The sequence below is a fragment of the Tyto alba genome, unplaced genomic scaffold, assembly GCF_018691265.1.
Source record: "Tyto alba isolate M040663 unplaced genomic scaffold, T.alba_DEE_v4.0 Super-Scaffold_7, whole genome shotgun sequence".
In the NCBI taxonomy this organism is placed as follows: Eukaryota; Metazoa; Chordata; class Aves; order Strigiformes; family Tytonidae; genus Tyto; species Tyto alba.
In genome coordinates this window covers 26,337,677-26,353,238 of record NW_024881328.1, presented here as the reverse complement: position 1 = coordinate 26,353,238, position 15,562 = coordinate 26,337,677, and the positions used below count along the sequence as shown (strand labels likewise).

Genomic DNA, 15,562 nt, shown 5'->3' with positions numbered 1-15,562 from the left:
AATCCCCTGTAAAATCAAAGGGGAAAACAGAATCCCAGGAAGGTAACTCTGTTAAACCTCTACAGGCTCCTAGGCTAGCTTCTTGAAGAATTGCTGTTTGCAGCAAATTTAACTATAAAAGGCCTTAAAATAAATGAACACAGGGTATGGAATGTCAAGATAAAAACATAAATGTTTTTAAAGCAACTTAAAATAACCTATTGGATGTAATATTAACATGAATAATTTGCTGTTCTTGAAAAAGAGTATTCTGAGTGGGTTTGTAAACTTTGACTTGGTAAAATTATTAAGTTAGCCAGTTTATTCATCAGCACCTAGTTAAAAATCTGCACTATCATGATTTACTTGGATGAGGTGGAAGAAGATGGGAGATACTCTATATAAACATAAGTAATTATTTGGACATCATTATGGTTTCCCTCACTTTGGAAAAATACAAAGTAGCAGTTGTTAATAGACAGTGCTTCAGGCTTGTTAACTGTTCTGCTGATGCAGATGTCGTCAGTACTTGTGTAGCATACTTTACTCTTCTCATGTGAAAAGCAGTGGCTGTATTTATTTCAATGTGTAATAACCAGATTTACACAGTGAAAGTGTCAGCACAAGTAAAAAAGCTTCTATACCTGGATTATCCTTAAAATAATTTTTAAAAGTGGAAAACAATTAAAAAAATGTTTTTCTGTTTAAGATAGCATGGGGAGAGCTTCAACCAACAGCAATCCCAATCTCAGTATTGGACATAATTATGTAGTGCCTTCTGGTGTTTATACTTTCAAAAGATTGAACTTTCTGTGGTTGAGATCTGCTGGTCAAAGACCTTCACCCCGGAAGCCTTGTTGGAAGGATGTAGTTCTGTTATCTTCGTAAGCTTCCAAAACATTTTCTGCTAAGCAATTTTTTTTCTGAACATGTAAAGGAAAGTCAAGAGCAGCTATGACCTAAAACACAACTGCAGAAGGTGTACTGGCTGGTACTTTTTAGTAATCCAAACAAACTGTTGACAGAAGGTAATGACATCCTAATATGAAATGCCTGTCCCTAGTTTTAATTGTTCCCTTCTGTAAATGAAACATTAGACTGAGATAAGTTTTAGCATGTTTTTTAATCTGATACTTCAATTAAACATTCATGAGAACACTAAATTATTAACAAATATTCTCGTTTTACCATCATATGCCAGTGTAGATAAAGGCAACATTTTGGGGTTTAACAAGTTTGTGTAAACAACTTACTTTAAGTTCCAGCATATATTTTGACATTATGAAAATTCAGTTTAAAAGTACGTTTTTTTATTATCATGGTAGTAGAAGGAGAAGGTTCTAGAAAGAAGGAAAGCATGAAGGCATTTTCAAGTAAAAGGTCATTGACTATGAAGCAAATAATTTGAAAATAATAGTGTAATAAAATGTTTTGCACTTTCACCATTTTGCATTTCAACAATTTGAGTCATATTTACTAATTCTGAAAAGTTTGTGGCACAGTTACGCCCATGTCTGTGACAACAGGCTCTTACCTAGCTCAGTTACCTTACTCTCTTATGCCAGAGGTCAAAACAGGGCACAGCATGCAGTCGTACATACTTATGTCCATTAAAGGAGCATTCTAGGCATCCGTAGACAGTCTCCCTTCTAGAACTACCCAGTCCACATAGGACACAGGGACCTTTGGGGATGTTGTTATTCAGTAAATTAATTCGGACATGAGACCCTTCTCTGAGATAGCTTGTAGAGAGATCAGTCATGCTCGCAGCTTTTTCATAATAATCTGTAAAAAGGTCCTCCAAGTAAACATCACAGTTAGAAAAGGTATCCATTAGTCTTTTATCTGAAAAAGAACGCAAACGAAAAAGAAGCAATGATTTATCATTATATTATGAAAGGTTTACAAAACAAACTGTCAGTCTAATTATGGAAATAACAACTGATTCATTAAACCATTCTAAACATGCCACATTGTGATTACTTCCCACCAAAAGCTCTCTGTGATGAAAATTTTTCTTTAATTTCACAGAAGACACTGATAAGAGCCAGAAATTTTTTGTATATGACCTACATGATTATAATATTTTAAGAAATAAACCTAAAAAGGTAGGCATGAGGCATGTTTTTGAAAAATGGGTGCCAAATCAAATCACATCTGTGTACTTCCCTGTTTAACCATGTTTATAATTTTATTTTCTAAAAATTGTAAATTCACTTTTTTCCTTAGTACTTACCAAAAAACCCACCAACACTTAAAAGGTTTAGAAAATTTGGAGGATTCTATGGTGACCACCTAGCAGATTCCTGAGCATCCAAACACCCCAGGAACGAATCACTTTTGGAACTACCTACCTTTTTCCTTTCTCTTCAGGTACTGATTAGTTTAGATTGGATGACAATACCTTAGGCAGCTACAGCTACTGAGCTGTATCATACCCACTGAAGATTTGTTCCCTTAGTGTGGACTGGAGTGGCACTGAGGGCTTGGTCCATAAAAGGCCTTTGATCAAGAACGACATACAATGGAGCAAGGACACCTGTACAGAGCAGCCTTTAGAAGGATGTCTTTACTGCTCAACAGTTATCTTCACACTCAGATTTGCAGATTTCCAAAATACTTAGACCAAGGAGTGTTAAAAATATAGGTTCTGAAGAAAGTACAGCCACGTACAGTGACACTCAGTTTTTTTGGATGTTGTGTTCACATCACAATGAGAAAAGAGAAAAGAGAACTCTGATGGTGTCTTGCCCATGTCCTGCCATGTGAACATATAGCCCAAAGAGTACGTTCAAATATTTAAATTAATACTGTTTGATATTTAAACTTAAAGAGTTTGCTCTGAAGTATTATTTATAGATTATAATTTGCATTGCATAACACTAGCTGTAAGTGGCAAGCATATGAAATAGGCTTAATATTAACTGTAGTTGTGTAAGTACTCCATACCAGTTTATCATCAGCCATAAATTTTTATTTTAAGATCTTTAGAGTTTTAATGAACATCAATACCATAATTTTGTTATTTTTAAAAGAGTCAGATTCTCAAATATAAATTTTAATAACTTTACAATCATTTCAATACACAATAAATTAAGAGGTACATTTTCCACCAAAATTTTCTTTAAGCATTCATCTTACAAAATAAAGAAACAAAAATATATTCTTCATGAATTAACTAACACATTGGGATATAAATATCAAAAGTCATACTTCGATGAAACAGATTAGCCTTTAACCTCCTTAATTTGGTCAGGGAAGATGATCCAGATTTCTCTTTTTCAAATCCTCCTTTTGAAATTGGAGTCACACAGAGCTCTGTAAAAATTAAAAATTAGTTTTTAGAAGAACAAAATGTAAAAGCAATAATTGCACAACAGAGTTCAACATGCTTCCTAATCTATAAAGCTAACAGTGATTAAATTCAGCTGTGCTAATGTTTTTAATGGCTACTACCACTTTTTAATACAAGTCTGCACACAGTAATAGCCCCCAAAATCAAGTGACACAAATTCAATGAGAATTTTAGAATGTTGGTGTCTTTCAACATACATCGTCAGAATTTGTTTTGGTCTATACACAATTTATGGCCATGTTAAATGGACTAAGACAGCATCATGTAAATGGAAGCCCTACTTCTGAAGGAGAAACATTTCTATGATCTCATTTGAAACTAAAAATGAAAAATAATAAGGAAGGCTCTGAGTTCTATAGTCATCTCTTCCAACACCGCATCAACTACTAAAACATTGTTTTTTTACAAAAATAAGTATCACCTAAGTTTCTAACCATAACTTGAAAGAAAACCTTTAAAGTGAAATATAAGGATAATCAATCACAAGGAACTGAACAAAACATGTTTTAAACTTTCTCAATTGAGAATTCTCTTTAATTATGCAATTACAAATATCAGCTTCATTGATTATTTCTCTGATAATTACTTTAGGAAAAATGCTCTGCATGTACCTACCATTGCATAAAGATAAAATAAAATTAAAACACTTCCAAAACTGAAATTAATGTTGAGCATTATGGAAATGAATATAAAGAAGTACCACACTATTACCTCTTTTAATCCAGTAACTATGCCTGGTTTGGAGTATATTTAAAGTTTTTACAGAAAGGCAAATGTATCTCACAGTTCAGGAAAAAGATGCTTTACAATGCAGACTGCCTATCATGGAAGTTTTATACTGTGTGTGCCAAAGGGTACAGAGCTATTTGCAACTTTTAAAACATAGTGCTGTACAGATCTGCAGAGACAGAGATTACTTCCCTAACCAGGTCTCTTATCTTGCTATTTACAGAAAGCCACAATGTTATAGAGTCGCCGTCCCTGAAACAGTTGAGTGACTCTCACAGAGGTTTCTGTATTTAAATGCATGTCAATCTGGTGGTTAAACTTTATCTAACGTTAGTCAGTGGAGAGTTTTGCATTTGATATTATCAAGTACTAAATCAAATCCTAAATTGACTTCCCGGTTTATCACAAACCATGTTAAGAACACTGATAATGTTACAGGCTACACTTTAATTAGTGCAAAAAACGTCAATACATAAGCAACTATCCTTTCCCCAAAAGGAGAAAAACTTACAGGAGCTGTGCAATTTTTTTTAATAGTTTCCAGTAATTATGATTATTTCTTCCTAAATATCTTCATATATCTATATGTGGTAATGATGTATCGGATTGAAATTAAAGCCCCAACAGAAAAAATGTTAGCTTAGTTTAGTAGTTCTGCACACTTTTTTCTTTACTTGGGTCTTTTTACTTGCCTATTTTATGTAAAATTGATCAGGTGGTCTAATAAGCCTGTTACTTACAGTCTAGAAATATAAAGAAAGTGATTTTTTGTTCCATGCAACTGCAGGATTTATTTTTTAAAATTACAAAATCATACTTAATTTTTAAAAAATGTTTCCATGACAGACTCTTTTCTCGCACCTGCCTTGTTCATCTTTTCAATAATTGTTTCCCTGATAAAGTCAGACTACATATGTGCATAAAATTAAAGCATAGCTTTGTATGGAATTGGGGCTTACGTATATTAGAGCAAGAAAACTGTTTTAAAGACTCAAATCAGTATAAATAATAGCACTAATGACAGTAATTCACATCACTTACCAAAATTACCATCCAAATGAATATAAAGTTCAAATACACTAAAAGCAATAGTTGTATGTGCAGGAAAAACAATGGCTTTGTCCCGCCCTTTATAATTCTGATCTTCAATGATGTGAAACTATAATTTAGAAAAGCATACAAAGAAAAAAAGTTACAAATTGAAATGAAAAAATAAACTAATACCCTAGCTGTATATATTGAGTATTATAATGCCAGGAGGAAGCTTTGAAATTGAAGATCAAATATCACAACTAAAGAATTTTCTATTAACAACTTTGCAGTTTAATAAAGTTTGATACAGAGACAGTAACTTAACTTGCATCACTCATTGAAAATTGTGTGAACAATTTATAAGTACTAGTAATAGGCAAACCTCAGAAGGTTTGTAAGTTCAATTATTCAAACACACTGAAGAGAGAGAAGAGGGAGGAAGAACCTAAGACAGGCGGTAAAATGCCAACCCTTGAAATAATAACAACCTGTAATTCCAATGTGTTATAGAAGATTACGATAATAATGAAAGATAGGTTATACATTTATTGGAGATTCAATCTAAGAAGTAAATTCCACATTTTTGATGAGGCTTCACCCAAAGCAATGGCTCATTGTCTAGCCATCCTTTCATGCATTTCCCATTCCTCAGTCACATAAGCAATACTAACAGAAGACCAACTTTTAATTCCTTTTACATCAGTGCAATAATATTGATTTACTTCAGATTATTTCTGAGCTTACGTTAGTAAAAATGCAGTTAAATCCAACCATAAAATTTATTAAAATGAGCTTTTTATGTTTGTTCATTTAAGTAACAGAACTGTGTCAAACATATTTACCCTCATTGTCTCTCCACGCATTCCAGTATGGACAGTTAATGAGCACTGCCTTGTAGTTCTAATACTTTCCATGACCACGCACAAAATTTCCATCTTACTTTTTCTTGATTGATGGACTAGACAATGATCAAAGTTTATTTTTCTAAAATCAAGAGGGAGGCAGGAAGGAAATTCAGAGATTATTAGCATTTTACAAAGCAGCTAATAGAATTAGTAACTTTAAATCAATAAATAAATCACCATAATTTCTGTCCCATAACAGTAAACCAACTGACTGAGGATGTCTCTGGAAACTTAATACTGATTTTCAGTGTTTGGGAACAGAAGCACTAAAAAAAATTTAAGTAAAGTCAGTAATGTACAAATGTTAGAGAGGATATGTGGGACATCCTGGAAAATTCCAAGTTTGTCCATCTGACACTGTTCTTAGTTACAGTAAGAAACTGTCAACACACCCTAATTAATAACATTTTTAAAAATTATATAATTAATGTCATTTAGTAAGGATTTATGGAAAATACAAAAAGCAATAGCTATAAATGCTCTACCTTTGGGCTTCTATAAAGCTTATGATGATGCAGTGTTTTGGTTAGAAATGACGCCTATATAAGCTGGCATACACTCAACAGATTAAAAACTGGTTAACCGATACGTGTCAACTATATCTGAAAAAAAACTATATCACTTATAAATACGGAACAATCATGAAACAAATGTTTGTAGGAGAATTTCTATAGACATTGGTTCTTACTCCTATAACTGAATATTTTTATAAGGAGACTAGGACCTCTTCCCCCATCCCCAATTATTAATGATAATGTTTGAGAGCTACAAATAAACCAGAAAAGGGTAGGTAGAGAACAAGAGGGGTTATGGATACAAAATGACATGCACTGTTTGGTAAATAACTACAAGGAAACAATATATATTTGAAAATACCAAATGTCACATCATGCACAGTAAATGATTTACTGGGATGCAATGCTGGAATTCACTGGGATGACATTGTGGCCAAGGGATAATCTTTGAAATATTAACTAGAGAACTACACCTAGAATTATTCACATCCTATTTTTATGTGTTTGACATTTGTGCTAGGACTATAGGAACACCAAATCTGGTTTCAGTGTCCACAGCTCAACAAGGATGTTGGAAAAATGGAGACTGCATTTAGAGAAGAGCCTCAGAAGGTTACGAAAAATTCAAGTAGATAAACCTACTTTGCTTTTCAAAGAAAAAGCTGTGTAATAACATCATAAAACCTTGAAGTACCTCCATTGCCAATAATACATTTGGCTCTCTAGTTCATCAAAGGCAAAGAAATCCTATTTCTGAAACACGAAGCTGGCTAACATCATTCAAAGTAAATTTCAAATTTGCAATAGTATGGAGTAACACAGGTAGAACCTTGGATGGACTCCCTCTCTGGATCTTTTCTTTTTTTCCCTGAAAGTTGTGCTGCAATTCAAACATGAATCAATTCAGAAAAAATCTAGTCTATGTTATACAGAAGGTCATGTGTCTAACCCCAGTGAACCAGTCTGAGACACTTGGACAATATCAGATGGTGACTTCTACTGATGGGCTAAAAATAATCAAAACCTAACCATTTCAAAGGTTCAGTCTAACTGTATGAAATATAACTATGGAACCAGAAAACAAAATATGTAATATAACCTGGTAGTAAGTTCTTTAAGTAATGTTGGTACTTCAACTTCATGCTTGGTCACTATGCCAAATGAAGCTTTAAAGGCAACAGAATCTGATCCAGCAACATCAAAACCAACATCATTCATTATCTGATTTCCTCTTCTACCATTAAGCGAAACATCTGATTTGTCTTCATAGTTGAGCAACTGGTAAGACGAGACACCTGAGCAAAAGAAGATAAGTATTGCATGATAAAAAGCCTGAAGGCAGTATTTTTACACAGCAAGAAGAGAATAAATGGTACTGTTCTTACTGTGCTTAACCTTTTTGATGTGAAATTCAGAGTTACATAGAGCACTTATTTATTGGTGTTCCTACTAATGACTGATGGAAAGAGAGCACATAGGGGTCTGTGGGATTTCTGTGCCTCTCTCTGGCAGAGTTGTGCCCATGCTCCTGCATGTGATATGCCCCAGTCATGAAATGGTGATTAGGGTTATTTCTACATTTCTGTGTTTATCCTTATTCTCCTAAAGTACTTTTTACCTGTAAGTATGCTGTTGGTACTTGTATAAAATAGTCATGTAGCATGTTCTGGGTTTAATGACAGAGGCTCTGAAACACAAAATGACTTAGTGAAGGCTACACAGAATATTAAAACTAAGAACAAAATGAAAACCACTGTGTGTAAAATAGTATTAGTGAATTCTAAATTTTGTCTAGATGCAGTACAAATTAATCTAACACTTCTTAATTTTTGCCATACATGAATGAGACATGGGTGTGCCAGTGACATTAACTTTGCCTTTTACATGACATGTCACAATCTGACAGACTTTCCATATATGCCTGACAATTCCAGGGACTATGTTAGTTTATTTTGAAGGAAAGCAACATATTAATTCTGACTTACTTGAAAGTTTGCATCAATTTATTGTACAATCAAAGGGTAGGTGACAAAGCATTTCTACAATGCTTTCTTTATAATTTTAGTTACATATCCATTACACTAACAAAAAATATTAGAATGCATTGGTTGCCAGATTTAAATGACTAGAACAGGTAGAACACAGGGATTAAGCACCCAAATACATTTGAGAGTCTGGGTTTTACTCTTTTTTATAAAAAAAAAAAAAAAAAAACACAAACAAAAAAAACCCAAACCTTTGAAGCTGTTAAAAAAACAAACAAAAAAAAAAAACAAAAAAACCAAACCTTTGAAGCTGTTAGAATAAACTGACATTAGGAAGTCAACCAGTAAGAATCCTGTTTGTCTTTATTTCTAACAACAAAAAAAAAGTTTCATATATTTTTTATAATTCTAAAAATATTGCAAATGTTTGTCACATAAAAAAGGAAATTCAATAGTGAAGTTCTTTGCTTACGTTAAAAGACAATACTTTCTGCACATGAATGACATCTAACCTTTACAGAAAAGACTATTAAGGTTTTGTGAGACTTTTTAATGAGATTTTGAAACCTTTTTCTCAGACTTTTTAATGAGATCTTTCAATTTTTTTAATTCAGGACAAGGCAGATGACTTGTCCTGAATGTGAGGCTAGTAGAATTAGTGGGATTCTGATTTTTTTCATCATGCTTGCATGCTGGAATCACCCTGTTGTGGGGTCAACTGACATTTCTGTCTTCTTGTGCTTATACTGGTTTGTCTTAGTAGAGTTTTTAATTAATGCAATTGTTGTGCAATTAATGTGATCAATGCTTTTGTCAAAATGGACTTTTTTTCAAAAGAAAGTAAAGCAATTAAACTGTTTTGAGAAAAGATCATCTAGACAAGAATTACACAGACTTCAAAGGAAGGTATGGGAAAATACAGGCAGTATAATTCAATTTTGCACCTCCTAATTCTCATAGAATCTTCTCAGAAATTTCTGATATTGCAAAGCAAAGGCAATTTAGAAACAGTTAAGGTCTTTAAATACATGAAAAAGATTACAAATGGGGAAAAAAAAAATCTTATGGCAACCCCATCACTTCAGACAGATACCTGTTGTCAAATGTTTCTCCCTGTGCAGAGCCCAGTTCAGCAACAGGGATTACTAGCTGCAGTAGTGGAACAGCTACAGAACTGAGGCCATTCTTACATACTTAAAAGCAAGTATACAGAGAAAGGTGAACATTAAAAACAAATTTCAAGCAGCAATTAATCAAAATACATCAATAGATCTATCAGAAATCTGTTGCGATTTGTGAAAAAACACAAGGCTTAACTGAATTTGTTTCATGTTAGTTCAGAAGATACCAAGGCTTTTTAGTATAATTGATTTTTCTTTTTGTTTAACTCTTTTTCCAGAAAGTCCTTTTTTTTTTTTTTTACCTGTTTGACTTGTGCTTTTTTCTTAAATATTTATTACATGACTCAGCAAGACAAATTTTACTACCCACGTACTAAAGAACCATCAAAATATCTGCACATTTTAAACTATGTCTACTGTTCTATATTTATGAGAAAACATGCATTTTTCTGCTTTAAAGAAAGATAGAAATCTTACCTGCAGAAATTTCTTTCTCTCCTTGAAGTATATCTTTTAATGTGAAAGGTGTTGAAGCAAATTTAAATTTTTTTGAAAGAGAACATTTTCTTTTCTTAATCACAAGGCTCAGAGGTTGGTATTTATCAGCTTCACTGAGACTGGGCACTGGAACTAGTCTTCCTCCGTCACCAACCTGTTTAACAAAGTTTTTGGTTGCAGCAGCAAACATATTATGACATTAGTAAGGATAATAACAAAAAGCACTTCCAGATATCAGGTCCATGTTCAATTCTTTTTACAGTATCCTTTCAAGCAAATTTACATGTTTAAAAACCAAACAAATGAAAAAAAACAACAACAACAAAACAAAAAGAAAAGCTGTCAAACTTGGTTTTTTAGATAGAGATATATTTTGCTTGGAAAGAATCAACAACATCTCAGCTACCAAGCTTCTATGATGTATTGCTCGAGACTTCTCTCAAAGACCTTCAGTTAAGCTCTCTAATTCTGTATGATGAATAATGAATTGTCAGTGTAAACTGATAGGGAAATGGTTGCCCTTTCCTTGGCAGTTTAATGCCATTGATGAAAACAACATTTACAATCTTAGAAACAGGAGACAGTAACTTCTGCAACCCTTAGCTTCCTGTTAGGAGTTATTGATGTATTACTGCTTATTGCACCCTTGCTGCAGCTGAATTCTAGTCTTTTACCACCAATCCACAAAGCGGCCCAGATGCGCTTCAGGAGACCGCCTGAATTACACATTCGTGAAAGCCGGTAGGTTTGCTGAGACGGTATTTCCTTTCAACAGCGGTTGCATAACCTACCTGTGAAAGCTCAGCTGGGGAGGAAGTGGTGCAGAGCTCTTTGGAAACACCTGGGCCGAAGCGTAAGATTAGAGATGGCTGGGGGCAGGGAGGAAACAATGGCGAGCTTTCATTATATGTTATCCTCCTATGGACTCAGCTGTCTGTGGCCCAAGGGCTAGTTTTGAGACAGGCCAGCTGCATGTATTTGGCTCAGACTACTGAAAAATTTGCCAAACTGTGAGAATTATGCAAAATAATAACAGTAAAATTGCATACAGAAGGGAGATTATTGATATAGGATTAGGAAGCAGCTCAAGGATCCAAGAGGGAAATCACCAGCGTAAAAAGACATAAAATTATAAAGGGAATAAAAAGAGAGTCATTAGACAGTACCATGGAGGATCTGTGAGGTAGGCAGCAAGAGCTGATGACTTGATTGTCTTGCAAGAGTGATAAGCATACAACTGATACACCTTGTAACACATCTTCCAGAGACTCCTTTTGCAATTACAGTAGGTAAAACATCAGTCACAGGCTTGTAAATCTACACTTTAATATGAATATTATACCTGGTTGCCAGGGAAAAACTTTTGTTTGTTTGGCTGTTTTTCTGAAGTAGGGTGTTCACGTGAAAGCATTTTAAGGACTGTTTTTATAATATGATGATTTATTTAATAATTTAACATATTTCAATTTAGTTCTTTCCAATATTTCCATAATGATTTTTAAACATTCAGAGTATCAGGGAGTCTAATAAACAGGCAAAAAGAGGAGTTTATTACCTCAGCTATCTAAGATGACAGGAAAGGCTGCCAGAACTTTCTGCCTACTCTAGAGGGTGCTGAAAAAGGAAAGCTGGTTATATATATATATTTTGAACTGAAATCATGTGAAATGTTGCAATTCAGTCCGACTGTAATTCACTTTACACTGTACTAACAAAAAAAACCTTGTCCGTATTTACTCAAAACACATCAAAAGGACTTAAAATGTTTTAAAGGGAAGGAAAAGCTAAGGAAATTCTTAAATTAAAATTGCACATTCAGTCTTGATTTATATTTATCCTGTAGATGTCTTATAACTGTTTGACAGAATACCATTTTTTTCTACAGGTTATTAAGCTCAGCTGGCACCGTTTATTCAACATGTATTTCTGTTTCTCTTGCTTAGTATGTTATCATAGATCATACTCAATCTGATCCTATCACTAATGCTGATAATGAATAGTTTCATTTTATATGTTTACATGGTACTCCTGTTACTCTAACACCCTACAATCCGCCATAAATGCTGCAGCAGCTGTTTGCATCATCCACATGCCATAGATCAGAGGAGTGTAACTACATTAACATTGCCATGTTTAGAAAACATTCACTAATTTTGCACACTCAAGTGAAGAAACATAAGATATTTCCCCCCACCCCTCCAGTACTAAGCAGTTTTGTACTTGGAACACGAGTGTATTAATGAACTTTTGGCATTTCTGCAGCCCTGGAGCTCTCTCATTTTGGGCAACCAATAAATGAAAAATATGATGTGTATATGTTATTCCTGCACCTGAATAAAAAACCTTGCCTTGTCTCACCAAGCTGTGCAGATGAATATTCTTGCTCACAAGCAGGTTCAAGGCTACCTCTGGGGAGTGCCGGGGCTGTAACCTTCCATACCCCTTAGCACAGAGCCACATGATGACAGTGACAAAGCATCTCATCTGCCTTCACTATGTACGATCCCTCATAGAAGAACAAAAGGACTTTTCTAGCCTGATCTTAGCCCACCTTTATACATTACTGGAATGAGGTCGGACTTGAACTCTCACCATGGCCCATACACTTTTTTAAAAGACAAATTAAAAATAGGGCAAAAAAAAATTCCCCCACACACATATTGTCTAGTATCCATCCACGGTGATCTTTGTTCTTAACTGAGACCCCCTGAATCATACACAAACTTGTCGGTGGTGTCAGAGACAAAATTATTCCTCCAGTTTACCCATTTTCTCAATCATGAGAAGACACTTTCTTTGTGTTACTCCTCTCTCTAACTATATACACTCTGGCCCTTGTAAATAAATAAATAAATAAAGACTCTTACTGGCAGAAGCCTCATTTGCTGATTCATCTGCAGAGCATGTTCATCTATAGTTGGAAGACGGAATTCTGTGCAAGAGTATGAAGTGATGTAAAGATACAATGCTCTACTTTTATTGTTCTTTCAATTGATTTTCATGTCCCTATAACTCCAGCTTAACTCTGCCTTCTGCTCCTAACCACTACACAGTTCTGATTCTGAGCTGTCCATCCCTGGTAGACTGAAGGTGTCTGTGAGGCTGCCTAAGGACATCACAAGCCTCATCATGGGGAGCAGTTTCAAGGTGGCTTATTCAGCTCTGTGTTCTGCAATCCCTTTGCTGTATCTTTACCTGGAGTGAATAGCAAGATAGTTTACTTCATGTGTGTGATGAGTTCTGTTTCTTCAGAATGGTCTTAGCCGTGGAGTAGTAAGAGAGCAAGTGAGTATTAGCTAAATATAGCTGAGAATTTTGATGCTTGAATACTGTATTTTTTCCTTACATCATATTGGTATGAACCTGAAGATTATTTAATAGTAAAATCTAGGGGACAGAGCTTTCTGCATAACCTTTGAGGATGCACAATGCTTTTTGAAGTTATTAAGTGACTCCATAATCATTTTTGGTTTATTATTAGATAGTTAACCTACATTATCCCTGCAGGAATGTTGGATACCTGTAATTATGGGGCATCTAAAGATGCATTTACAGGCTGACCTAAGGTGTGTGCAAGCTAGAGGCTTGTCCAAGGAGCTGAAAATGTGGAATTATCTCACTACTTTTAGTCCAGAAATTTAGAATCATCTGCAGATCATTTTGATTTCTGTAACCCACATGAACTGATCTGATTTTAATTTGTTTCTTGTCACAATCAACCATACTATAAAACTAGTATTGTTAACCAGACAGCTGAGGGGTGGAAAGAAGTCTTAAGTATTAAATGACTGGATAATCTGAATTGCTGTTTCACTTGAAAGGGTTAAGCCCATATAATCATTACCAAATTATGCTGGTAATTTGTTTAATACCTTCTTAGTGTACAAAAAGGGGCTGTCTGTTGCCAGACCACCTGACTTAAGTGCCTTTTACTAGATTACATTTATTTACAGATCTTTACAAAAGAACAAGTGAAAGAATTTAACATCTAAAAACCTGCAAAATAAAATGCTACTGAAAAAATTACTTGCTAAACTCCATAACTTTCCAGCAGATGGCATGAGTATTTCCCTGGAAAGCAAGAATCTGTGCACTATAGATCATGTTGCATTTCAGGAGGTAACAAAAAAAGAATTTATGGGACCAAATACAGCCCTTATTATATATATGCCTTTTTTTTTTTTTTTTTTGGCAAGGTGGAGCTTGTCTAGATGCTCTTGTATAAGCAAAACCAGTCAGTTTAATACCATGTCTTACATCACTTCAGAGCTCCTGAGCATGAAGACAGTACCACTGCCATGCTGAGATCCTCGTGTATTAGTTTGCTGGGGTACTGGGGTCACTTGGCATAATGCTCACAGCGATCATTGCTCACGAAGCATTGTGGTATTGAGAGACCATTGTGGGAAGAAAAGTAAGTTAAAGCAAAATGAAGCGTTTCAGCAGACTTAGGTTCAGTAGAGATATTTCCACATTGGATTTTTTTATTGTATAGTTCAAATGCAGTAAAAATTTTAAATGGGTTCACAAATGCTAGTTTAATTATGCAATATAGGGGAAAATTAAATTAACTATACCAATATTTTAATTTTGTGTAAACTTACTTTATTAAGCTCTTAATTTGTTAAAGCAGTAAAAAAAATGTAGACACTTCTTGTGTATCTGAAACTCAATTGATTTCTTATGGAAACCTCTCTGGGCAGCAGGATAAATAAATTGTATCAGAATTAGAGAATTCAGAAACTCAAGGAGGTAACTTGTCATAAGCCTTGTCCTAAAATGTTTTAAGTTCTTCACATTTAAAGTATGTTTACTTCTTGTGGAGCCAGATCTTTTTGAAAACCCCACTACTATCTGTAGTCTCAGGAGAAAATTTTAATAAGAAGCTTCTAGAAGGATTTTAATGGACTTTTATGTTTTGGGGGTTTTTTGTTTTTGTTTTTGTTTTTTTTTTTTTTTATATGGGGCTTCTGCATGTGAACAATTTCTACACAAATTTGAGTGGATTTGGAAAAAAAAATAAAAAGGTGCAGCAAACACTGTTGCCATTTTCTATACAGATATCTAAAACATACCATTAGGGCTGTTCGAAATTATTTTCAAGGTCACTTTTAACAGTCCATTTGGAATACATATACATACACTCATTATATTACTATGTCTCCTATACAATACTCCCCAGATTTACAACTCAAGTAAACTCTGTTGGAACCTCCTTCTATTCTCTGCCACAGAATAGACTACGATAATACATATTCATAGTCCGTGCTACAATACACATGAAAGGTAGACCTCCTGCCAGGAGGTGCTGTATTACAGCATGACACTTGCCCAGCAATCCAAGTATTAAAAGCTACACTGTACTCTAAGTGTTACACCAATGAAAGGCTACAGGATGTGGAGTTCAACTGGCTTCTCTATGGCTATTGGCTGACATTATTCC

At 34.4% G+C, this 15,562-nt stretch overlaps 1 protein-coding gene across 1 annotated transcript; it reads right to left on the bottom strand.

Moving 5' to 3' along the window:
- Nucleotides 1–1,083: 1,083 nt before the first annotated feature.
- On the bottom strand, nt 1,084–14,303 carry PJVK (pejvakin). The gene is made up of 6 exons (XM_009966160.3): nt 10,099–14,303; nt 7,615–7,810; nt 5,938–6,079; nt 5,105–5,222; nt 3,193–3,297; nt 1,084–1,824 (listed from the first exon to the last, which is right to left on the bottom strand). Exons 1-6 carry the CDS (start codon nt 10,307–10,309, stop codon nt 1,523–1,525), a joined length of 1,074 nt encoding a protein of 357 aa, XP_009964462.2. The 5' UTR covers nt 10,310–14,303; the 3' UTR covers nt 1,084–1,522.
- Nucleotides 14,304–15,562: the final 1,259 nt, after the last annotated feature.

Bases quoted from the DNA above. Each gene is read 5' to 3' on its own strand.
- PJVK (XM_009966160.3), bottom strand. From the start codon at position 10,309: ATGTTTGCTGCTGCAACCAAAAACTTTGTTAAACAGGTTGGTGACGGA. The intron at 7,811-10,098 runs GTAAGATTTCTA...TCTTTTGCTCAG, and splicing joins AGAGAAAGAAATTTCTGCAG to GTGTCTCGTCTTACCAGTTG. The intron at 1,825-3,192 runs GTATGACTTTTG...GTTCTTTTTCAG, and splicing joins GGCTAATCTGTTTCATCGAA to ATAAAAGACTAATGGATACC.